This window comes from Psittacula echo (assembly GCF_963264785.1).
Source record: "Psittacula echo genome assembly, chromosome: 17".
NCBI lineage: Eukaryota > Metazoa > Chordata > Aves > Psittaciformes > Psittacidae > Psittacula > Psittacula echo.
This window is the reverse complement of record NC_137753.1, coordinates 3,255,007-3,280,512: the sequence shown is the minus strand read 5'-3', so window position 1 is coordinate 3,280,512 and position 25,506 is coordinate 3,255,007. Positions and strand designations below refer to the sequence as shown.

The window sequence follows — 25,506 nt, the reverse complement described above, 5'->3', positions numbered from 1 at the left end:
AGGATTATGGCAATTTCTTCCACCTTCTCTCCTTTCCTTTTCCTGTGCGTGCTGGTTCTCTCTGACATCAGCCTTGCAGTCTCCGTGGACCCTGGCACAAAGCTCAAAAATGTCCCAGAGAACAACAACCGTCTTCAAAACCAAGACATGTGGCTGCAGCAGCCCAGAAGCGGCCACCACCACAAGCATGGCTTGGCTAAGAAGGAGAGAGTCCATGCCATGCCTTCTAAAGGGCAGCCAGATGGGGAAGAAGCCCTCAGAATGGGTAGTGGAGCTACAGCTGTGGAAGAGCTGGCAGCAGAGGGACAGCCGGCAGCCCTGAAACAGAACAAGGATGCGTTCCTGGGGTTTGAGCTCCCATACCCTGAGAGGGAGAACCAGTCCCCTGGGTCTGAGAGAGGAAAGAAGCAGAACCGAGAACATCGGCGCCACAGCCGCAGGGACAGGCTGAAACACCACCGAGGTATTTGAGTTCCAGGGCTGTTGGGTCATTGTGTGAGGGCAAGAAGATGCAGCTGTGGTTGAGCCATGTGGGTGTGTGGAGGGTGTGGGATGAGTGCCTGCTCTGGGAAGAAATCTGCCAAACAAAAGAGGCACAAGAAAAAAGGGGAGCTCCAGAACCAGAGGTTTTTACTGCTGGCCTCAATGTTGTGGAAATGACCTGGTTTGCCTTAAAGGGGAGCTCTGAACGTTCCAATGACTTGAGGGGTTGTTTTGGGGTGGCCTGCTTTGGTTTGTTAGCAAATGGTTCAATTTATGAGCAAACATATCCAAGCCATGCTCAGCCACTGTCTTCGAAGCATGACAAGAACTAGAAATAATACAAACCACTACTCTGCTTGAAGATCAATGTCTTCCATCAGAGCTTGTATTCTGCTATATTTATGTTGAACTACAAAAATTACAAACTTTGCAGAGCTGAAATTGCCCTAATTGCTTCAAAATGTTGCTGTGTATGACTGGGACTGGTTTCCTTTGCAGGTCCAGTTGCAGGTGTGTGGCTCTGTGGTACGGTGCGGTACATCTTTAGTTCTATTAAAGCAGGAGATTTGTGTCAATCTACTATCGGTCGAGCTGGGTGTCAGTATTCGAGTTCCAGCTATCACTCCTCCCTGCATCAGCAAGAAAAGCTCTATTATTTTCTCAGGGAACTGACTAAACAACTCATGTTAAGCAATATAGAAGAGTGTGCAACAAAGGTGGTTTGAAACACCATTTGCAGACTACAAAACAGGCCTTGTTTCTTTGGTTTAATTTAAGGGCTATATTTAAAGTAATACTTTGTAAAAGTAGGTGTTAGGCTGTGAAGATATTCTTGTTTCAAGTTAGGTAGGTCCTCACTTGAGCTAACCCACTACTAAAATCAAATCAGAGTATGTTCACATGCATTTGCAGCAGCTTAATCCATTGGTTTTAAATGGTTAATCGGGTACATTTTGTGCTCTGGAGACCAGAAGAAGAAATTTTTTGCTTCTTCAGCATGAGATAGATGTATCTTCATAAAGGTATGGTTATAGAATCATAGAATTGTTAGGGTTGGAAAGGGTCTTAAGATCATCTAGTTCCAACCTCCCTGCCATAGGTAAAGACACCTCCCTCTAGACCATTATGTATGATTTTAAGCACGTAAAAGTCAAGATGCATATATTCTGGACCTGATCTAATAGCAAATGAGACTGGTTTACACTTGTTTGAACAGGAGTTCAGGGTGGTAGAAAACTGATGATGAAATCTGAATTCCTTTGACTAGAATCTATGGCACTCAGAGAGAAAAGGGATGAGAAAGCTAACGCTACTATACCTATTGCCTCTTGCAGGAAAGACTCCTGATGCTGGGCCAAGCTCCCTGTACAAGAGACCTGAAAGCTTTGAGGAACCGTTTCAACACCTGCAGGCAGAGGAAGCTACAAGTTTGACTCCCACCATGCTTCTCGTCACTGCACTGGAACTAGCTGTTTCCACAGAAGAGCCTCCTGTTCTTCCAGCCACATCACCACGGTCACAGGTAAAGAGCCAGCACTGTACCTCTGATGCAGACATATATCTCCTGCAGATAAGGTCCAGTTTCCTTTTTGTTTCCAGTTAGAGGTCAGTGCTTACTTAACACCAAAGCCCTTGCTCAGAAGCAGCTTTCTGTCTTGGAGACATCTAAACACCTCTTCTTCACAAACATTTCCTTTCATTGCTTCTCTTCCTTGCCCTAGTTCTCCCTTATCTTTCAGTTTCAAGTACCAGAGAAGCAGTAGGAGCACTTGGCTGGAGAGGCAGCATGTTCTAATGCTCCTTGCTTGCCTTTTGCCTTCACATAGTGGAAACTTCCCTCTTGGCTTCAGCTGCAACACGGGAAAGCTCTTTCCTTTTGAAAATAAGTTGACAAGAATTCCCAGTGGACAAGATAGGGATGGAGCGGGGGGAATCGTGAAGTCTTTTTAGTGTCTAAAAGCATCAGGACAATTTGCAGAGGCTCAGAGTCACTACACAAGTGTAATCTGTTATCTGTTTGGTTTCTTGTGGTTTGCAGGCCCGCCTCAGGCAAGATGGGGATGTGATGCCCACCCTAGATATGGCACTCTTTGACTGGACAGATTATGAAGATCTCAAACCAGAAATGTGGCCATCTGCTAAAAAGAAAGGTGCTAAATCTTCCTGTCCTCTTTCCCAAGGTCCTTCTGTAAGGCTCATCCTTTATTAGTGTACACAGCTGTGATGAAGGATGTGAGATCATAGTGGTGGGGAAAGAGAAAAAGCATAATGCTGATTGTTTTGTACTCAGTTTCAGCATGTTTCTCATTTTGGATGCATAGTTTGAGGGCAGAGGAAGAATGATAGATGGAGGGTTGAGAAATAGGGAGGAGATGAAGGTTTAGAGTTCAAACTCTGCAAGTTTGAGGCTGTTTTTCCCTGGAACAATATAGTCTCCAAAATGAGAACACTAGCATGAAATTTTCTGTTGGGATCTGTTTGTTTTCCACAGAAAAACGCCGCAGTAAGAGCCCCACCAGTGGAAATGAAACAGTGATGGCTGAAGGAGAGCCCTGTGATCATCACCTTGACTGCTTCCCAGGTCAGAATCAGCTTTATGGTGTCGTTCCTCCTAACATGAGATTGTCTGAAACCTAGCCCAGGTTCTAATACAACATCCTGATTTCTAATACTGGTAGGAAGCAGTATGGAAAGGGAAGAGCAGCAGCTCTCTAGGTGTGTTGTGGAGACAGATAATGCCTCTACCATTGAGCTGTCATGGGGGGTCAATAGCCATACAAGAGAAAGGGGTAAATGAGCTGTGCTGAGCCTTGTTCCTGTGTTGCAGGCTCTTGCTGTGACTTGCGTGAGCACCTCTGCAAACCACACAATCGAGGCCTTAACAACAAGTGTTATGATGACTGTATGTGCACTGAAGGTAAGCTCAGCTCTTTGCTCTCCCCCTTCCAGCTGGCTTCATAGTTGGCTGTGGTGACTCAGAATAGTGATTTGTACATGAAAATAGAAGCCAAGCTCTGCCGCTTTTAGCCCTTCCCTGCCATTGGTTAACAATGTGACCATTAAGACATCTTGTTTTCCCTCTTGAGAACAAAAATCCCAATATCTACAACCCTAACAGAAGAAGCCACAATATATTAATACTTCAATGATGCTTTCAATTATCACAGGTTATAAAAGCAGCCTACTATCCTTGTTTTGCATGACCTTATGCCTCAGCTTTCCTGAGTTAATTTCAACTGAACTTGTAGCAATTTAGTAGGTGTGTACAGGACACAGACTTTTGTTTCCTAAACCCATTTCTGAGGGATCCACACCAGCCCTTTATGGACAGTTGCATCATGAAGATGTTGAAAGGCACTCTACTAGTCTGAACATGCTCAGGATCAAGTCCAGGCTAGAGCAAAACTCTGGTTACCAAGCTTTGCGACCTGTGTTAGGTACTTGGATGACTGACCTGGTCAGAGTCAACTACTTTTTACCCAGGTAAGCAGACTGCTTTCCTGGAGTTGCAATGTTAAATGACAGTCTTCACCTTGAGTGTGGGATGTAACACTTGAAGGTCCTCATCAGAGATGATGTTCTGATAGATTAGCATAGAAAACTGTTTCTGCAAGCCTAATGAGGGCTGCCCCTGGCCCTGCTTTACACTTAAGCTAGTTATAAGTTGATGCCAAATGTGCATCCTCTGTAGCATTAAAAAGATCCCCAGAGATATAGTGTCCACATAAGACAGAGAAAATTCTTAAGATAAGAGCAGAGCTCTGATCTTGTGTGCTCTCCTTTTGGGAGCCCTGACTGCCCTGGGGGGATTGGTAATGAGGGGCAGAAACCCAACTTTAAAGTAGCGGGTCACAGAGTAGCCCAGGGACATGCACTCCAAAAGGCTGCTCAGTGACCTGTGACATTGGCTGGGTCTCCTGTGTACGAGTACTCAAGGACAGTTTATGGGCTGTCTCATTATAAAAGCTATAAATCCTCAGTCTCCCCCACTCTGGGAGTGCTGGCACTGTTGCTGCTGCTGCCTGCTCTGGAAGGAAAAAGAGCTACATTTTCTAGGATGACCAAATCACCTCCTGCCAACCCCAATGAACAAACTGAAAATCTATTGAAAATCCATCGAATTGCATTTCACAAGAATTATTTACACAAAGCCTGCACCCTGTCTGGCCCAAGTAGCTACTCATACTGGTGTAGCAAAGTCAGGCAATAGACACCAAAAGATAAATCAGTCAGTGCTAGAAATTGATGACTTACCCTGAGCAGAGGCTCCCATTGCCTTCCCACTCTCCACAGGAGAATAACTACTCATGTTTCTTACAACTAAAACGCCTTTTTTTCTACCTTACTGTTCATCAATGCTGTATCAGATAGCTTCCATCAGACCCTGTGCTTCAAGCATCCAAACCAGAAACTGAAGGAGAGTGAGCTTTGGGTCAGACCTCCCAGTAATAATGCTTCTAAGTCTCTTCCTTCCTCTCCTGAAGCTTCAGGGAAATAAATAGCGAGGGGAGCTGCCTTGCCATTGCTGCTGCACATTAAGTCTATAGTAATTTCCCAGTGGAGAGCTCACTTAGACAGTAATGGGGAGTAATAGGGGGAAACTAAGGAGGACCTCCATAAAATCACTGGAAACAATCAGGATAATTCATTGGCATTTCAAGAAGCCAGTGAAAGCTTCTGCCTGAGCCAGTGAATCCCAAACCAGAGCAGTGAGCCAAGCAGAATAGAAGGGCCCAGAAAGCAATATGCCCTGTCCATGTGAGGCACTTCTCTGTCATCTCATTTGACACAGCCCAGGCATCCCAGCCTTGGGACTGTCCCCACTTGCAGCAGGCTCTGTCAGGAACTGAGGCCAGGAGTTAACTGTCTGATGTTACTGCTGTAGTAAGCCCTGGTCCCTCCTGCTCACTTACACATGTCTTTTCCATAGGGCTACGCTGTTATGCCAAATTCCACCGGAACCGAAGAGTGACCCGGAGGAAAGGGCGCTGTGTGGAGCCCGAGTCAGCCAACGGAGAGCAGGGATCATTCATTAATATTTAGGAGGGTGGGATTCCTGCTTGGAGGGTCAGAAGCTGGGGTCAAGCTGTTTATACCTAGCAATGGGAATTAGAGGAGAAAAGTCAAGCAAATGACTGAAGCTGCAGGCTTGGAACATGCCATGTTCCAACTAAACTGAAGCTAGTGTTAACTGTAAATTGAGTGGCCTCAGGCTTTTCTGTACCAGGACTGCATTCCACCTCCTTTCCCTCAGCACATTTCTGCCATTGAGCTGGGTTTCCCTCTCCTGGTTAGTAAGAGGTGACCATGACTACCATTCTACTACTGGTAGTAAGCTCCTCCTCTCAACAGAGGCAAGATATGACCCATCCTTCAGGTCAAATGGGATACGAGCTTAAACTTTACCCCTTAACTATTACTTGAGAAGAAAGGTAGAGCCTCCTTCAGGATCAGAGATTCCTAGAGGGTAGGAAGTTTGTAGCATCCAGGTGGAATCAAAGGTAGGAAACAGGTCATGAGGAAGGTGAGAGGGTCCCCTCTGACAGAGCTCATGCACACTCCCTTGTTCACTGCCACAGACAGGTGTTCCGTAGCTGTTACACACTACCTGTTTTCTTTAGGACCATCCAGTCCTTCTCCTTTCCTAGCTTCCAGAGAACCACCTGGTTTCTGCAAGGATGTGGCAGGACATCCCAGCCTGCAGCTGTCACTCATTTAATTACCCTGCCAAGTCTGTTATTTTTAATAATTATTTTTAGGAGCTTTCTAGGGAAGTGATAGTTTTCCTAGTGAGCCAGAAATAAAGGTTTTTGGTAACAGGAGATAGGGACAGGCTGTTCCATTGTAGTAAATCCTGTGATATGTTGCATGTGTGTTTCCATTATATGTAAATAAAGATATGATAGATATCTTTTGTGCAACTCTTCTGCTTCTTTGACTGCACCTAAGGATGTGGCAGGAGCCAGAAAGGCCTATGAGGGAGCTGGCCAGCAGGTAACAGTGATGACTTCAGCTCACACAGAGCCACTTGGTAGAAATATTTCTCTACGCAAATTGGGGATCCAATCTTTCCTGTATCTTTCCTGTATCTTTCTCGCTCAAACTGCAGCCAACAGTCTGTTTCTGCCTGGTGTAGCCATCCAGACATTAAAAAGTCTTTATATTACTGCTTAGTTATTGATTTCAGTGATATATTGAAGCAGCACAGGCTACCTGTGTTAAACAGGAGTAGTGTTAGTAGGTAAAGATGTTCTTTCCTACCGCTAATACCCCAGCATTCTGGTTTCTGGTAAGAGACAGTTCTGAAGCCTTTTATATTCATGAATCTGGAGATGTACAGCACTTTTTGTAGGAATAGAAATATTAATCCTGGTGCTGTGGTCAGAATTATGAGGCTTCCCTGAACTGCTCTGTGTTCCCTTTAGGTAGGCAAATCTCCATTTTGCACTCCTGTTTCTGTTGTAGTGCCACTCCACATTGTGTACTCACTCAAATGCTGCTAGCGTAACAGTTTATGTCTCTAATATGATGAGCGCCCAGTCTGACTACGGAGCTATGCTATGAATACAATATTAGTTCTGACCCACATACACCTGCAGTGCTAGAAGGGACACTACAGGAGGAATTTGTAAAGGAGTGTTAAGGCAAAACCTACCACTGGGTTGGATGTAGCTATTTAGATTTCTGCTTACGGTTTTAGCTCAAAAGGCAGGAATAAAGGAAGGTAGTTTGGCTCCAGCTCTGTACCACGATACAATTTGTTAACCCAGAGAGAGAAAAAGCAGCCCCTCCCTCAGCTCAGATGCAGAATAGTGGGTGGTGCTGCCAGTACTATTGTCAGTGGAAGCATAAAGGGAAAAAGGCTTTAATTGATCACAGTCAATTGCAGAGCTGTCAATGGTGTGTGTGACACTGATGGGAACCACATGCACAGCACTATCAAAGCCAGGTTCTGATACCACGCTGCTTTCCATACAGCACTGAGATCTGGTTGGAACAGTGCAACTGAAAGAAAGCAGGAAATTTTGCAGGGGCTTTTATCCTTGGTGATGCAGGTATTCATTGCCCTGCATACAAAATCTGTGTAGGATCCTAGCCAGTGTTTTGGGCAAGCCTGTGTTGCAAAGGATGAGAAATACAAGCAGGCTTAAACAGTAAATCTAAATTTTAAGCCAGAGCTTTTAGACTCCAAAAGGAGACTTACTTCTTCAGCTCTTCCTGTTTCATCTTTTATTCTGAATACAAAGAACACGTTCTTCTTAATTGGTGGGATTAGTTCAATGTATATGGTCATGAAAAGTGAGTTGTTATTATAAATCAAGTCACACCATTACTGGATTGGTTGTTCACATCGGAGTTGCAAAAAGAGAACCCAGGACCAAGACTCATTCTTTCTGAACCGAGCTGTGATGTTGCAGAGTTGAAGTAGAAAGGGTGAGCAGTGGCACAGGCATATGCTGCACAGCCACAGCAGTGTGAATAGGATCAGCAGATCGACTACTGACTTTGCAATTGCAGTGCAGTGGAAAGCTGTGGAGTAAATAACATGCCAAGGTGTGGAATGGAAGACCAGCCTGTTATATGAAACCCCATTGCAACCTTTGTCCATGTCCAACCCGCTTCTGAGTGTAGCAAAGCTTTTTAGTGTCTCTCTGTGCTGTCTCAAGGCACCTGCAGAGCGGCAGAATCACTAGATTACATTTCACTTTCCCCTTCCTTCCCAGTATCTCCCAGTTACAGTGTAGTCAGTGACAGTTCTGCCTTTGGGGGCATAAGGTCTGAACAAGAGAGAGGGAGATGAACATCAAGCAAGTCTTGAGTTATATGTTCTTCTCAACTGATTGATTGTTTGAGAAATTCAAATTAAGAATTCACACACAAACTCAGCTTCTCGACTGGCACCAGAGAGCTTAACCCAGAGCTCTCTCAAGAGTTTCTATTGTTCTGAAAGGACTTTGGACCAGGCTCAAACCACCCATAGCAGGGCTCTGTGGAATAATTTTTCAAGTTAATTGCAGGGCAAGCGTGCGAGAAAGGTGAGTGACAGAGTCCCACCCAAACTCTTGCTCTACAGCTCCTGCTGTTAGCAGCCTCACAATGAGTCCAAGGGGTATGCATCATTTTAAAACAGTTCTCCAAGGGTGAGAATCATTAGACATGGAAAAGAGAGGACAGCGTGCTGATTTGACATAATCATCTCAGCAGCTGCCTGCTCTGCAAATGCAGTTGAATCTTGGGGATGTTGCTGGCAGTTGCCAAAATGATGACTGCAAGAGAGACAAGGAATGGAAGCACAAATTAAAACACTTGGGAATCATTCTGGTTCAGGTCTGTAATAGTCTGCATTCATTTTAGCTTGGAGGTGTTTTATTGAAACCCTTTCTCCTCCCCCTACCCTCCCGTAATTACCCAGTTGTCAATCCACAGTGTGTGAAAGTGCTTCAATTGCAAACCCAGGCTATACCAAATTGCTCAAGTCCATGCCAGTCACTCTCTGCTACAGAAACCCTGGGAAAAGCATTGCTCTCACATTTTTTTAATCAGAAAATATGAGCTGCTGTTTTCTCGGGATGTTCTGAGAAACCCATTTCTGGTGTGTCAATTCATTTTCCAGAGTCCCTGGGAATCTTGAAGAGTACTTCCTCAATTATGTCTCAAAGCTCTGAAGAGAGAAGAACAGAGAAGCAACTCTTCTTTGCTAAGACTGGAAAGCACTTTCAGGTGTGCTTTCAAGATAGCACATTAGTGTAAGCCTCTCCATTCCCCAAATTTTCCTGTCTGCCATAGCCTGTTTTGCAGCTAAGTGCAGGAGGAGGCTCCCTACCAGCAGTACAAAATACCTTCACTTTCTTGTCCAATCTAAATAATGTTTCTGCTTGCTGATTTCCCACTGGGATTTAAAGGGGAGTTTGTACAGCCAGGACAAATCCTACATGCCCTTCCTCCCTGCTTATTCAGAAAGGTTCTATTCACAATATATGCGTTTGTGCAGACCTGATGCCTTCATTACTCTCAGCTCCATAGCCAGGGGCACAATTTAAAGACACTGGTGTCAGCTGTAGTTTTTAGTTACCTTCAGACTAGACCTCAAGTGAGGGCAAAAGAAGGGCAGAACTATGGGGGATGAGGTTGTCTCCATCCCCATAGGCTAGATAAGGGCAGCAGGAGCAATTGTATCAGCTCCTCTACTTCCCCACGGAATTGGTATTACCTTACCCACCAAGGGTACAGTGTCCTGGAAACACAAAGGAAAGCCTTTCTGTCTTATTAGCCTCACTTTTCTGCTGTCAGAAAGGAAGCCAACTGTGTATTAGATTTTTACTCAGCCTGCACAAAACATACCACCAACGTATTTGAAGCAGCTAATTGCTGGGTATTAGTTGCAGTGAGCTGAACTCACCTGCACCAGTCTTCTAGGCCAGGAAAGTCTCCGTATCCTGTTCCTAGTCTCCTGGGTCGTCCGCTTCTTGCTGCAGGTCTTCTTTAACTTGGTGCTTATCTTTTTCACCATGTTGGTGTTGCTTTGAGTTATCAAGCCTAGGGAAGGGGACAGAGACAGCAGGTTACACAGAGAGGCAATTTACAAGGCAGAGATAAAATTTGCAAAAGCAGAGATAAAAACCAGCCAACCCCCAGATCAGATAGGTGTGAGAGACGTGCAAATGCATAATGTCTATCACAGCTCTCATTGTTTTCATAGCCATGAGATCATTAAGACATTTCTAAGTCCCTTGAGTCCATGACGTGCAAGCCCAGAATATAATAAGCATGGCTGAATTAATTGCACGATACATTGATGAACAAAATGAAGTAAAGTGCTTTTATTGTACAAGGGGAAAGGAATGCTTTGCATTGAACAGCACTCACATCAATCCAAATTCTGGCTCATGCTGCATAAATGTTAATGAGACTCTGCCTCACTCAGACTGAAAGGAGCAAAGATGCCCACATACTGCTGCTTCCAAACAGTGCTGTACTTAAACTGAGACACTGGAATTTGTCTTTCTAAAACCAACAGTTCTCCTTTGATAGATACTTTTGCACCCACACTTTGCACTCAAGCACTGAGCCAGCAATATGGCTATTTCTTTATCTTTCCTCCCATTGTAGGTGTCACATCTTCTTTCTGTCACATAGGGTAAAATCCAGTCCTTAACATTACTGGGCCCACTAGCATTGATCCCATTTGATGCCACTACTTCTGGGAATAGAGGCAGGGCTTCCCTGCAAGACACAAATGGAAATGAAGTCACAGCTGATGTGTCATGTGGCAATGGACGAGTTATGGTGCAGTCATTCATATGGTAAAGTGGCACATTCAGACGTTCCTATGGTGGGACTTTCACAGCCCGGTTTTTTACCATTGTTCTGAGCCATGCAGCCAGTCAGTTTTGTTCTGCTGCTTCCTCTAGTTAGCATTCTCTAGGTTGTTTTATTTTGGCATTTACTACTTTGCCTTGGGAGATCTTCCAGCGTGCTGCATACTACAGTTCATATCACTCAGGGTAGAGTGAAGGACAGGCTAGCTAGAGCTACATTTGTGACTTGTTGAAGAATGTCTGTGTGTAGGTTATGCACAATTATCATGCATAACCTTGCACTGCACTGCTTGGACTGGAAATGAGACTGAAGGATGACTCACTCGTACATTTACACGTTCAGCTTCTGCAATGAACTTCCGACTCCTGGCTCCTTCCTTAGAGGCCTCATCTTTTCTGCAGGAATACATGATGACAAGAAAGAAACTGACCCAGTAAAATACCGTAGTCTTACACTGCAGGTAAAGCATACACTGGGAAAGGAAGAGAGGATTTGAGAGGGGTCATCCTGACTTCTTGGCTCTGTTAGTTCGTTTGCCACACTTGGGGAGAAGACTGCTAATTATGAACTGGACAGGAAATGGTAAGTTACAGCTGCACTGTGTGGGGTTGGGGTGATGATGTATCAGTTTCCCTAGCTCTGAAATGGACTGACCTTTCTTTCGGAATGAGAGATGGAGAACCCGAGATTTCTCCCAGGCTTTTAGGCAAAGAGTTCAGTCATTGGGTTCTAGGAGAAAATCTATGGCCAAAGGAAGTGGTATCTGCCAGCCATTCCAGCTACATGGCTAGCGAGCAGTGTTCAACCCCAAAAAACTGACCTTAACTTGCCTAGGTTATTGTGTGACACGACCGAGCACAGCCAGCACCTCACAGCTGCTTTTTATTGGTGTTTATCCAGAATCTCTTTGTTACTCCTCATCTTTTTGTCACAGTACTGATGTGTCCACAAATGCTTTCTCTTTCTCCCTCCTATACACTAATTAGCCTTCCTGGGCACTGACTATGGTACAGGTATAATGTCAAACCTCATGTGTGTAAGCAGCGGAGTGTTTGCAGCCAACAAACTCATCCAGAAACACTTTTAACCAAGTGGGGGCTTTCCGGTTTGGAAACAAGTGCTGTACCATACACATCAGGTAGCCAGAGCATCCAGCCTGTCTCCATGCCTGGAACACGGCCATCTGACAGGACACCCGGCGCACAAGGCACACTCCAAACCCACTGCGCTCCAGCTGATGCGGCAGAGACACGGTCCGGGCGGGGGCCGGACCTCCCCTTCCCTCCTGCCCCGCCGGCGCCGGTGCCCCGCTGCAGAGGGGGCTGACGGGGCGGTGTCCCGGCTCCCCCCGCCCCGCCGCCCTCCCCTGGGCGGCCCGTGGCTGGCCCGTGTTGACGGCGCGGCCGGCCCCAGCCCTTCGTGAGCCGGTCCCGCAGCCGCCAGAGTCACGGGGCGGGCCGCTGCCATGGAGCTGCCGGCTGTCAACCTCAAGGTAGGGGCCCCGGGGCCGAGCCGCTCCCGGGCTTCCCCGGAGGGGAGGGCCCTCTCCGGCTGCCCCCTTGGCGTCTGCCGGTTCGGGGCTCCGCCGGGAGGGGGGTCCCGCCGGTGACTGTAGAGGAGGCACCGCGCTTCCTCGGGGGGCGGCCTCCCGGAGCCGGCCCTCGGCCCGGCCCTCCCCTGTTCGGGACCTGGCTGAGGGCCTGGTCCGGAGACGTGCAGGCCTCTGAGGAGGCAAGGCTGGTGTTTCTAGCCTAGTGCTGCCAAAGCTCTTGGGCATTCAGAGTGGCAACACTGCACATATCCTGAGGAGGGAGAGGTTTTGCTTGTCAGGCAAAGTACCTTAGAAAGATGCTCCCACTTATTTTGGGGGTTATCGTGTGATAATTGAAATTGCTCCTCTGTTGGGAGGGGTTTCAGTTGGGGGCAATGTCAAAGTTTTGGTGAATATCTGGTAACCAGAGAAGGGGGAAATAAGGAACTTATGACACTTAATGTAAGGGACTTATATTACACTTTTCACTCTGGGAAGAAGCACATCCTTGCAGACAAGCTGGAGAATGCTAACATCACTTTTTTGCTTTTGATGGTGTTTGATGCTGAAGCCTTCTCTGATACCAGAAATTTTCCTATTTTCTTCTTCCCTGTTTTCAGAGCCCTGAGCTCTGTTGGGGTAGGTGCCTTTTCCCAGCTTCACTCCTTTGTGTATCTTGTTTGGTACAGCACATTCCAGGTGCTTTCTTTGGTTAAAGCCCAGAGAATTAATCCCACTGATCACATCAGGTTTTTCTGCCATTGATTCATAAAGCTGCAAGTTGTGGCCTTGGAGCAGGCTACCTACAGGTTGGGTGGGAGGACAGCATTATCTCAGCTGCTGTTATGAATTCAGCTTTGTAGAGGAAGGCTTTCATGGGGCTGTGCTAAATAAAAGCTTGGCATTCATGAAACGATGCTTCCTCCTCTTACTGGTTCACCAAGAAAAGCAACTTCCCTTGTTAGAGGCAAGTAACCAAATGAATTTTTCAAGGCCATTACATTACCAGCTGGGAACTAACTCGTGCTTTGCTCTGACAAGTTTGGACTATTTGGTGGTTCCCAGGGCATTAGGAAGATTGAAAGATCTTTCCTTCTACTTAATTTTTAAACTCAGTTTGATTCCCCCCCTCCTCCCCACCTGCCCATGCTAAAACAATAGTGAAAAATAAGGACATTTAATTAATCGGCTTGCTAGCATGAAATACATGTTCTACCATGGGAGGTGGAGATAGGGGAGCTGAAAAACACAGACTTCTTGAATGAATGGGTCACCGTGAGAGCACAACTGAAATGTTGCCTTTCTTCTCTGGCTTCAGACAACAATTCCCAAGTCTCTTACTAGATAAGAGTGAGCTTGTCTTGGGCAAACTGTTTTCAGCACTGAGAAATTCCTTGTTGTCAAGTCTGATGGTCCTGCTCTCCGGCTGAAGAGGTGGAGGACAGGGAGTTAATAATTGTACCTTCATCTTTGCACTGTTCCTGAATTAGGGTCTGCTTCCTTGAAACATACTGCAAAGGTGGGAAAGACTCTTACTCAGAAAGGGACTGGAAATAACACACACCACTGATATTTGGTGGCATGATCTGCTTACAGCTTCTGTGAGATAAAAAAAAAGATGAGCCTCGTGATAGAAGCAGCTCCAAGAAAACTGCATGACTGAGCTGTGCTTGTGCCAGGACATTGCAATGGCTTAGCCTTGAGGTGTCTCTTTAAGCTACTTGCAGAGCTATAAAATTCATGTAGCAGGTTTTGCCCTAGAGTGGATGAGGAACATACTCATGAAACAGCCTCTACTGGCTCAGCTCTAATAGTAATGATCAGCAAAGCGTATAGGAAGCAGCATAGCCATGTTTTTGCAGTGAATGCTTGACACTTTGGATTATTACAGTAACTATGCAGAGACTTAAAATACAAAGTTTGAGTTTGGTCAAGCCTGGACAATGCTCTACAATCCATCTGCCTGGAAACATAGAGTTTGTGCTTGGGCATTTTGAAATCCTGCATCACAGAATTATTCATACTAAAAGAGACCTCTGTATGTCATCTAATCCAACCTCCTGCTCAAAGCAAAGCTGACTTCAAAGTTAGATCTAATAGTTCAACTCAAAATTCAGCTGGCTTTTAAAAATCCCTAAGGATAGAACCGTGACAAGGCTGTTAGATAGCCTGTTCCACTGCCCAACTACTCATTACCATCACTCTGTTTCAATAGTGAATATGCTCACAGGTGGCCACTCAGATCTATGTTTTGGTTAGCATACCCTCAGGTGAATGTCACACAGTAGATGAGCTCACTTAAAAAACCAGAAAAGAGTAAATAAAACTTTAGAAGTTGGATACTACAGGAAAATAATTGTAATTTGGAACCATGTAATTTTTAACTTAGTCAAAATTCAACCTTGTGCTGAAGCATGTTTAAAGGAGCTCCTGTTCCAAAGACTTTCCCATCTAATGAGACCCAGGCAGACCTAGGCTATTTTTATGCTTGGCAATTAGTTCCATCCCATCACATGCTGAGATTTGCAGGGAATTCCCCTGAGCTCTCCCTAGTTTCCAATGGGATGCTTTTAATCACGTGATCATCCTTCTGCCCGGAAGAGATGGGGACAGAGGTCCCACCTTTCTTATTTTCTGCTCTCAGCATTAGTTCAAGTCTTAGGAGTTACTTTCCCAAAAGAAGCAATGTATGCTGTTCTGCAGTGTGTGTTTTTCTTAGGCACAGTCTTAAGGCCTTGAACAGATGGAAAAGATTTAGATTCTTCTGCTGTCTCATCAGGAGACTGCCTGCAAACTATCTAATCTCACATAGCAACTGTAGCTTTAAAGCATGTTTTTCATTAACACTCCATTTTCTATGTTAAAGCAGAAATCAAACCCACCAGCTAATTCCATAGTGCCCTGAAGAACTGTCAGGTAAATGGGGCTAATAACCAGGATGGGAATGCCTTGGGTTTATTTCAGCAGTCCCTCATACTATCAGTTAATGCTGGTGACTAAGCATGCTTCATAATTTAATAACTGCAATATTGATCTAGACAGCTTTAAAATAAAAAGCCATCCTGCCTCATTATGTTAACTGGTGAGCCTGGAGGGGGCTTGCAGCTATGTAACATGCAATTAAATACCACCTCATTAAGAATTTCCCTGATGTTGTGATAGTCTCTTGAGTAAATGCTATTTGCACATCTCCATTCTTATCTGAGAACATCTTGTATTTCACTGATTAGCACTTGCTGCCTGGTCTCCATGGTACAGTTTGGGAGAAGGGAAAGGAGGGGGTGGTGATGAAGCATTTTGTAGGCTTTCATGGACGCTTACAAGAAATCATTAATAAAAGTCTGTTTCAGCAGTGTCTGAAGTTGTGACAAAGTCTAGGCTACTCTGGGTGAATGCTCAGGGTGCTGCAGGGAAGCAAGAGCTCTGTCTTACCCGAACCCATCTGCACAGAGCACCAAGAGACACAGCAGATGTGACACTGCTGTTGATTTCCCAGCTGTGCTTCACTCATGTCACAGCTTTGTGGGTGATTAACTCTCTTCTTGAGCAACTAGTTTTGCGTTAAGTTGGAGCCTGGATAGACATTTTAAGTCAATGAATGTAGCAGGATGTCAGTAGATCTTAAATTTAAATTTCTTTTTCTTTAGTGTCTCTGTGCTCCCATCTCCCTGCAGCTTTCCTGTGTTCACTGAATAATTGAGCCTTTCGCTACTTATTTCCCAATTTAGTTTATGTTTCTCTTTTTTGTGGGAGTATGTGGGAGTCTGAGGTCAATATAAGTGCAGTTGGAGCCCTTCTAACAGCTAGAAAAAAATGGAAGAATGCCTAATTCCTATGCATCCTCTAATATATCTGGGCTTCGGCCTTTCTTTTATGAGGCTGTCTTCCATATTCTTATTTTAACAAATGTTTAGAGAGTCAATGTGAGATTGGCCAACAAGAGTGAGCACATGGATATAGATATGGAAAAAGACTGAAGTGGTATATTTTTGTTCCCATTTGCTGTCATAATAAACATGTAGAGTATGTCTCCTTGGTTACAGAAATGTCAAGTACTGGTGAAGAGAATCCTTGTGTCGCTTGTTACAATAAGATGCTTTCTCCTTGTATTTGTCCCCTTGAGCACAAGGATCAGGATCATAAAGGACATTTGCAAAGTACAGAATCTGTTACAGCATCATCTTATTGCTACTTAGGGCACTGCTCACATTTGAGCCTTGGCGGCTTTGCTGAAGTGAGAAAAGCTGTGTATTATGGCAGGATTTTATTCTCAGATTCCTACAAGTTGCCTTCAGGTCTGTTAACATTGCAGTGAGGTTGAACTGCTCTGAAGAAACTGGAAGGAGGTAAAAGGAGGATTTACTGAGGACTGGAGTGAAATTGGTGGGAGCTGCAGGCATAACTATCCACGGACTTGTTGGTGATGGGATGCCAGATTGGTCATGTATAAACTGTGCTAGCATAGTGTGAAACAGATTGCCCAGCTTTCTGTACAAACTCTTCTGGAGTTCCAAAATCAATAACCCATTTAGAAAAGACTAAGTGAGCCCTGAATCAACTGTCAAAAGAGATGACAACGAGAATGAATTACTACAGTGTAGCACCACAGGAAACATTCAGCAACAGACACAGAGAAAAATGGGTTTGTGTTTTCAATGTCCCAGTTGCTCTGCCAGCTTTCTGCACTGGTTCATGGATCCAGAGTTTTCTATCTATCCCTTGGAAAAAAGATAGTGTAATTTCATGTTGATCTTCTCAGAGTTCTTCCAACTTGCTGACCTCTTGTCTTCTCTGTTTTGTTTTTCCATAGGCCATCATTCTGGTACACTGGCTGCTCACAGTGTGGTGAGTGATTGGTAACTGGGTGAGAACAGAGTATTCTTTCGAACTGGGAATAGGATATTCTTGGAGAATTGGCACTCCCTGTTTGTGCCTGCCTGTGTGCAAGATCTTAAATCAGAGTGAGGTGTTTGTGTGGGGAACAGGGGTGAATCCAAACAAACAGTTGCAGGCTTATTGTGAATGTGGCTGGGTTTTTTTGTCTTGTTTGGCAGGGGATGCATGAACCACATGTTTCCAGCCTCCTATGCCTGGGGAAATTTCAGTGTCCTTGCAGTGGGGATCTGGGCCATTGTACAGCGAGACTCCCTTGATGCCATCATGATGGTGAGTGTGAGGGTATGTGCCTCCACCAGGCTGCTCAGGGAGAGGGTGGAGACAGCTTTTTTGAGTCCGTGATGATTTTCAGTTGTGAACAAGTCAAATTCCCTGTTTGGGTTGGTTTGGGTTTTTTTTTAAGAGAGCATATAAATCTATGAGCACTGCAAACCATGGTGAGAAGCATTCACTATCACTTATTTTGCTTCTCAGAGGTAAGGCATACTTACTTTTTTACCTGTTGTTGTGACTTGTAAAGCCAGAGGAGGACTCGAAGTGTTTAATATGCTTGAGTTAGAGGGCTTCATAAAACCCTTCTCTGAACATTAAAGAGATTGGCAAGCAAAACTAAACAATTCTGAAGCATATCATGAAGTGTCTGACAGATGTGAAGAAAATGCATGAAATACAAGATCATTCATGTAGGATTCTCTGTCTACCTAGAGCAGTGTCAAGAGTTAGTAATGTGTGATACTGGGGTGAAGGCATGATTGTGTGAACACAGATCTTGCAGGAAACAGACGCTGTAACTGCTTCTCCTTGTGGTTAATCCCCTATTCAGTTCATGTCCCATTCTCTCTTTGTTTCCAGTTCCTGACTGGCCTGCTGCTCACAGTCCTCACAGACATCATTCACGTCTCTGTCTTCTACCCTCCAAACAACTATCTCACTGATGTGAAGCGATTCAGTATAGGCATGGCCATCTTCAGCCTCCTCCTCAAACCTCTGTCCTGCTACCTGGTGTATCGAATGTATCGGGAGCGTGGAGGAGAGTACACCTTTAATTTAGGTAGGATGCTTCCTCTGCCTCCATGTCAGTGTAGCCCACCTCCAGTGTTAGGACTGACTGCCTTGTACTTTGGACCCTTCAGCCTGAGCTCCGTGCAGCTAAATTCTGCCTCCTTTCCAAGGGGGGTGTGTGTGCATGTTCTTTCTCTCTCTCATATGTCTGTTCTCCCTTTTTGTGGTCCTGGTGTGTCTTAGGCCTTAAATTTACATTCTTCCTCTCTTCCCTTGCAGATATGGAGTCCTCATCTGACAGCCATTTTGCCCACAATGGTATTGTGAGAGAGTAAGAGAGACTACAGTCTCTCTTATTCAATGTAACTGAGAGGCTTTTCCTCTCTTCCTCCTCCTGCATTTGTGCATGCTTGTTTGAAGCTTTTCAGTGTCCTTCTCTCTTTGCCAACCCTTTCTTTTCCTTCTGGGGGAAAGTAGAGGCAGCATTTCCTTTAGCTGGGTTATGCATGACAGGGAAAGCAAGCTGGATTTCTAACTCCATGCTTTCTCTGGGCCTCACATGTCCTAGTTATGTTGATTGCTTTGGGCCTCCGTTTCCTCACCTGGAAAAAAGGACTGATGCCCATCTCATGGGACTTTGCCTGGAGGCACTCATTTTTCTCCTGGTTGTACTTGCTAATGATAATGTAGCAGCCTTTCCAGAGAGAAGGGGCTATGGCTGTATGTTCCGAGTCTCAGTCAGCTTTGCCAAGCATGCCTAGTGCTAGTTCATGCTGGGGCAGCTGCTAGGGATTATTTGCTGTGTGGGAGTTCACCTTGGCAAAACCAGCAGCCTGGTGCAATTATCTTTTTGCCTTCCTAAGAAGGCTGTGCAGGAAAGGGGTGGTATAACTGCATGACAGTGTTTGAAAGCTGTCATTTGTGCTGCTTTGATGCTAGCAAGCGTAATGCTTCCTGTGAAAAGAGGAGAAGAGGAGAGGCCATGGAAGGAAACCATGGCTTGAGGCACTGTGTGCTATGTGCATCTCCCTACAGATGGAATGTGGATGTTTTCTCCATCATCTATTTGTGCAAATGCCTGACAGATCTGTCTGAACTGGGTCACAAGGCCTGTGAGTCAACTACATTGCCTTGCTCTGGGCCATGTTTGTGCCAGTATTTATTAGCTGCTCACTGTGCTTGTAACTGGGGTTTGACATTTGTATCATGGAAAGTGTAGGTATCATTGAAGAGTTCATCCCTTTGTGTGGAATTTGGGAGCACTCCTTTTCAACCACAGTATCCCAACACAGGCATGATACTATCTGAAAGTCTCCTTTCAGGCACTGGTTGGAATTCTGACACATTGTAGTTTCATACCCTCACCTGAACTGCTTTTCTCACAATATTTTCCATACAAACTCTGTGCTGTTGTTTTGTGTTGAATGTGGTTGACAAATTTCCTCTCATTTTCCTGCTGTCTGGCATTTTCCTTTTGAACCTAACAATGCTGCATTTTTCCTAGCCTTCTCTGTCTTGTTTGCTTTGCACACAAATCTGGTTTTGTTGCTTGGCAGTATCCTTGCTGCTTCAAATAAGCCTCTCATATAGTTTGGTGCTCACCTTTGATTCACATTGCTTTCTAGCCATGGCAGATGCCTGGCCTATAAATAAAGAGCTGTCCATGCCCATTCTCTGTCTGTCATCTTTCCCTGCTTATACCCTGGACAGTAACATGATTTTGTCTTACACCACAGGCACATGTTCATAGTGGAATTGGGAGCACTGCTGGATTCAAATTTAGGGCCATGTTGTTGCACACTTGAGGCATAAAGCAGATCACGGATGATTCATGCTCTTAAATCTATGCTGTCAGCTAGCCATGGTTCCTGCTGCTTCTGGTTTTTCTGTTCATTTCCCCACTAGATCTCTTAAACTTGATCTTGCTGAAAGATGCTATTACAGGAACGTTTTATGCTGCTATGTAGTATTGCAAGTCTTGCTTTTCACACAGCCATGTGGCTACTGAGAGCAGTTCTCAGGGAATGAAGAAGCATGTTCAAATGCATCTCGGCTATTTTGCTTTTGTTGGAAGGATGAGTTTTCTCATATCCTGCCTATGCAGTGAGGATCACAGAACACAGGTGCCAGGGAGATCACAGAGCAGTTCATGACATGTGCTCCTAAGCTGTTGGTTTATTCTAGAGGTTCTTGTGTTTTTGTGTTTTTTCCCAAGCTTGTTCTCTTCCATCTCCACTCAGGTGTCACCTGTGCAGGCCAGGATCGCAGCACCTATGAGCCGATTGATCAGCAGGATGCCCCTCCACAGTGGCCTGACTCAAGCAAGATAGCCCAGCATCCATACTGAACCCTGCTCCACAACAGAAAACAGATGCTCCCTCACCCAGTCTAGCCTTCTGCTCTTCCCATGTTTGTTCTGAAGGAGCAAGACTTGCTACTGAGGATCTGAGTTTTCATTTCTTTTGCCTCTCTGAAGGTTAGGCAGATGGGTTGCTGCAGTAAGTCCAGAAGATCTCAGAGGTGTCATGTTAAACACTGTGACTCTTTGTAATTCCACTACTCTCCTTTCCTCCCTTCCCCTAAATCCCTCCTCTGTATGTATGAGCGGATGCACCTTCTGCAGCCTTCCAAGTCTTGTATTGTGCATCCTCTCTATTGTAAGTAATGGAACCACTCAAAATATTATTGGACAACCTATCTTTAAAAGGCTTATATTTTTAAAGCCTTAAAACAATACTGTTTAGATTGCTTTTAGGCAGATAGTTCCCAGGAAACATCTAGGAGTTCCTGAGGGCTGTTTTTGATGGTGTTAAGATTTATGATCATAACTCCCTATGCTAGCTGTGGTGGTTTGTGCAAAGCTGGGGTTGGTATAAAATGCTTTTACTGGGCCAGGGAGCTGCTTGTGCTCCCAGCATCTAATCTTGGGTTTTATTCACTGATGCTTTTATGCAATTTGAATGTTCTTCAGGATACTTAAAATGACTGTTGAATGTAGGTTATAGATACTCTGTGCCTTGAAATGTCCTTTTGCCTTCAGCTGCCTATCTTAACAGAACTTGAAATGTTACATTTTTCTAAGAAAACTATAAAATGAACACAATTTTTCTGTGTTACAAAAAAATTACCCTGGTCACTTCTGTCTCATTTGAAAATGTAGGTATTCCTGAGGGTTTGGGACTGTAGCTGGGCAGTCTGGAAGAGTTGTTACGAGGGAAGTCTATGGGGCTTCAATGACTTTTAGTCTAAGCTTTACTTGGACAACTAGAGGGTACTGCTTGCAAATATGTGGGTGGGAAGGTGAGCTAGTAAAATGAAGATTGGGGAAGGAAAAGATGGGTTTACTTCCACTGCAGTGGTGAGCTTCAGTGGGTGTGACAAGCAGTAAACATTCTAATCTTACACACAAAAGTGTGATAGCCTGGTTTACTGTCCCCAGGTGATTGTTGTGCATTCATTTGGCAGGCTGCCATGCAACACAGCATGGCAAAAGGAATTAGTCTACTCTTGTGATCAGATGGGGAAGAAAGAATAGGGAGGCAGACCTTTACGTTCATGTGGTTTTCAGCTCTTCAGAACTGTACAGTGATGGCATAGATTCCTGAACAACACACCAAAACACTCAGTTTCTTTGTTCCCTAGACCCATGAAGGCCAGACTGAAAACAACTGTTTTAAATGCAGTAGGGTTTGGTTATTTGCACAAATAGTTATTTGTGTAGAGCATATAGAGTTGCAGCTAGTGAGGCCTTCCCAGCCATTCTCCAGTGCAAAATGCCCATCTAGCTGACCTGCTGTTTTTCTGTGGAGAATTGGGCACATCTGAGAGCTCAGGGAAGCAGAGCAAGGCAGGAGTTACGTTAGACTCAAAGATACCTCTTTTGGGTAGTAAATCAGAAAGGTGATGATAAAAATGAAGCCTCTCTCCTGACTTACATGAAGGAGGGATTTTGTTTCAGCAGTGCTTACGACAAGCACACTCTTGGATCAATACCTGGTTTAGCCGGGCCTGTGGAGGATTCATGGCGCAGCCTGATTTCACCACGGGGCTCCTCACCCAGGCGTGCAGCAGGCGCCATACTCTGCTCAGGGCATTTTCCTTCGGTTTCTTAAATCCTCAGCTCCTGACGTGCTCCGGTTACGCGGCAGTGAGCGGGCAGCTCCCCGGACTGACCACGATCTGCCCGGGGCAGGCCCGGCCCCTCAGGGGACCCTTGGCCTTAGCGGGCCTTGCTCTCCTGAGGCGCTGCCCCCGGCGGGGGATGGGGGTGTGTGTACGTGTAACCGATCCCTCCCTACCGGTTCCCGCCTCGTCTATGCCGCCCTCAGGACGGAGCTTTAATGAGCCGTGGTCGGGAGCGGCTTTCCCGGCGCCATCTGCAGCCGCGGTGACCGGAGGCGTTGCTAATCGCGGGGGATAAGCTGCTTACAGCGACCCAGCTGGAGCGAGTTCGCTGCCGGCCTTTGGCCATTGAAGGGGGACAAAGGTGCGGGTACAAGGAGGTGGGTGTCCCGTCCCAGAGGATGGCGAGGCCCAGCGGCATGTCCAGCGATCAGAGTGAGTAAGTGTCCGTGAGGGGAAGTGTGAGTGGGTCCATGGAGGGCTGGGAGCCATTGGGAATGCGGAGCAGGGCCTGGGGTGTTCATCTCAAATGGGTCTGTGGGTGCTGGACCTCCCACTCCCACCACAGCCCCCACCATAGCATCCCAGCGCAGCAGCTGGTTCCTGGCTGGTACCGGAGCGGTAATTGCCCTCTCTCTGGTGGAGGGAAGACCTCTTACATGTGCTTGTTGAGTGGCAACGGGAGGCTCATGCGATGGCAGTGATGGTTTGGTGTGTAAGACTGAGGAGCGGGGGAAGAGCCTTGTTTCTAAGGCATGTGAAACGTGTTCTTGTGCCAGTCACCAGCCTCAACTTCCAATATGAAATGGATCTGTAGGGGTGGGAAAAATGAGCATCAGCTGTGCAGTGCTTATGTTTGTGTTTATTATGGGTCTGTCATTGTTACTCTAATGCTAAAACAGCATCCGCTTGAAAGAGCTTGACTTACTGTTCATGAGCTGTGCTATTCCTTTTGCCTATAACAACAGAAGTCCCTTGATCAGCTTAGTTTTTGTTTGCTTAATTGGATATGTTTCAGGTTTTCGTGTGTTACTGTGTTGCTGCAAAGTGTATATAGCAAGGATGTGTTAAAGTGTTTTAACTGGAAACATCTAAGCTCATATGAAATCCATTGGTCATGGATTCTGCAAATCTGCGGCTTGCCTGGAGTATCTCTTTTGGTCTTGGAAGAAGTTTTAAGAAAGCACTTCATAAAATCTTGTTCCCCTTTGAGTAAGACAAATTACTGCTTAAAAGGGGTTGTACTAAAGCCCTAAATGGCAATTTTGGGAAGGCAGACAAAGATGGTTTTTAAAGGACGCTATCTCTTCCTGATCTCAACAAGACTGAAATGAGGAATGAACGAGGTGAAGAACACCAGCTAAAATAATCATGGCGATGTGTTGAGAACCTGGCACCTGCCCAAATGAACTGCAATGGAGAACTAAAAACAATGGCATGAATTATCAAGAAAATAGATTATGTTTAGGTTCTTGAGTATAAAGTAGTCCAGTGCCAGGTTCCAGGTGTTCATGGAGCAAAACAGTACTCATAAACATGATGGTTTCATGCTTTTCGTAGTTCAAATCCTTTATAATACCCTTTTGTGATGCATTGCTAGTTGGCTGGATATTTCTGGGATGCAAGGAATGCTTCTAGGAAACACCAGTCTGCTGTATTCTGTGGTTATACTTCATGCAGTGATAGGCACCCTAAAGAAGGCAGCTGTGCTTTGTTCACTCTGTAGTTGCCAACTTCTACTTGTCTGGAAAAAATAGTGGGATCTTTCTATTCATGGTGCACTCAGTGATGTATGAAAGGCAGTAATGGCAGTTCCCCGGGATAATTGCAACACTGCATGACTATCTCCTGTTGCTTTAGTAATTGAATTTACTCCCCAGTTTGTGGTGATTACTGAAGGAGTTTGCATATAAGGACAAGTGGGCTGTTTGCAATGGATGACTGAGGCTTAGATGCTTTCTTAGAAGAGAATGGAATAAACATAGTTTGGAAACAGAGTGCATTTTGACAGGAGCCTTTCTGGTATTTGAGTGTGTTTGAAAAAGACAATGGGCATTGATTTCATAGGCTGTGCAGTCTTTCTCTTCAGATTGACTAGGGCTTTTTGAAGATGATAGAGGTGTGTGTGTCATTTCACAATACCATTTTCATCCTTTTAAAAGGGAGTAGAAAAGAATGGTGCTTTGAATGACAGAGTGATTGACAACTTGCTTTTAAAATTTGAGGGAATGAAAGCGTAGTCCCCTTAAATTGCACTTACCTGTTAGCAGCAACTTAAGAATCTGTGCTCAGCTTGAGTGTTATATGTATAATCATCTGCCTTAGTGGCTAGATTGCAAATTAGGTCTTCCATCTATGTTGTAACTCTTCCAGGTTAGGAGACAATGCAGATTCTCTGGACATGTGGACAGAAGAAACTGGCCTGTGTTTTGAAGCTTTGCAGGGCAAAATTTGATACATGAACAAATTCACACTTGTTAAGCAGTTAAATGGAACCTTAAGTCAAGGCACTACCTTTCCTATCAGCCCTGAAGAAAATACAATTATAGAAGAGATGTGAGCTGGATTTCCAATCAATGAAGAGGGTAAGCATTGTACTCCAGCTGGAACCATGTTGCTCTGACTTAGAATCATAGAATGGTTAGGGTTGGAAAGACCCTAAGATTATCTAGTTCCAACTTCCTGCCATGGGGGACTTCTGTAAACACATTTTCTTTTACGCCTGTTCTTGTTTGGTGTCACACAGACCTGGTTAGATATAAAGTATTCTGGAAAAGCAGCTACAGTCTGCCTTGTCTTGGTAGCAAGATAATTCAGCCTTACTAGCAACAAGTTCTTTTTGATGCTGCAGGTGCATGTGTAATGCTGGAAGTCTTTGTTTTCCCAGTTGTCTGTTGCAAACTGTGTGTGTTCCCTTCAGGCATTCCTGCTCTGCTAGCCATGATTGTCTGCTGAGAAACAGGAAGACAGTAGGGTCCATAATACTTTCAGGATTAAGGCTGGTGGATTGGAGACAAGAAATTAATACGGAAAGTACCCAAAGCCTTTGGCAAACTAGGCAAGATGTGCTGAGAAATACGCATGCTTCCTTGTTTGTATTTCTTCTTATTTTTCTTCAGAGCAAAGCAACATTCAGAAGAACATGACTGTTG

General features: G+C 45.1%; 2 protein-coding genes across 2 annotated transcripts; both read left to right on the top strand.

Moving 5' to 3' along the window:
- Window positions 1–6: 6 nt before the first annotated feature.
- On the top strand, window positions 7–5,526 carry DRAXIN (dorsal inhibitory axon guidance protein; the record flags this gene model as incomplete). The annotated part of the gene is made up of 6 exons (XM_080631227.1): window positions 7–463; window positions 1,818–2,005; window positions 2,522–2,633; window positions 2,975–3,064; window positions 3,311–3,400; window positions 5,414–5,526. 6 exons carry the CDS (start codon window positions 7–9, stop codon window positions 5,524–5,526), a joined length of 1,050 nt encoding a protein of 349 aa, XP_080487353.1.
- A 6,742-nt stretch (window positions 5,527–12,268) lies between these two features.
- On the top strand, window positions 12,269–20,579 carry AGTRAP (angiotensin II receptor associated protein; the record flags this gene model as incomplete). The annotated part of the gene is made up of 6 exons (XM_080631215.1): window positions 12,269–12,295; window positions 17,145–17,179; window positions 17,389–17,500; window positions 18,083–18,281; window positions 18,512–18,550; window positions 20,473–20,579. The coding sequence occupies 6 exons, from the start codon at window positions 12,269–12,271 to the stop codon at window positions 20,577–20,579; spliced, it is 519 nt and encodes a 172-aa protein (XP_080487341.1).
- Window positions 20,580–25,506: the final 4,927 nt, after the last annotated feature.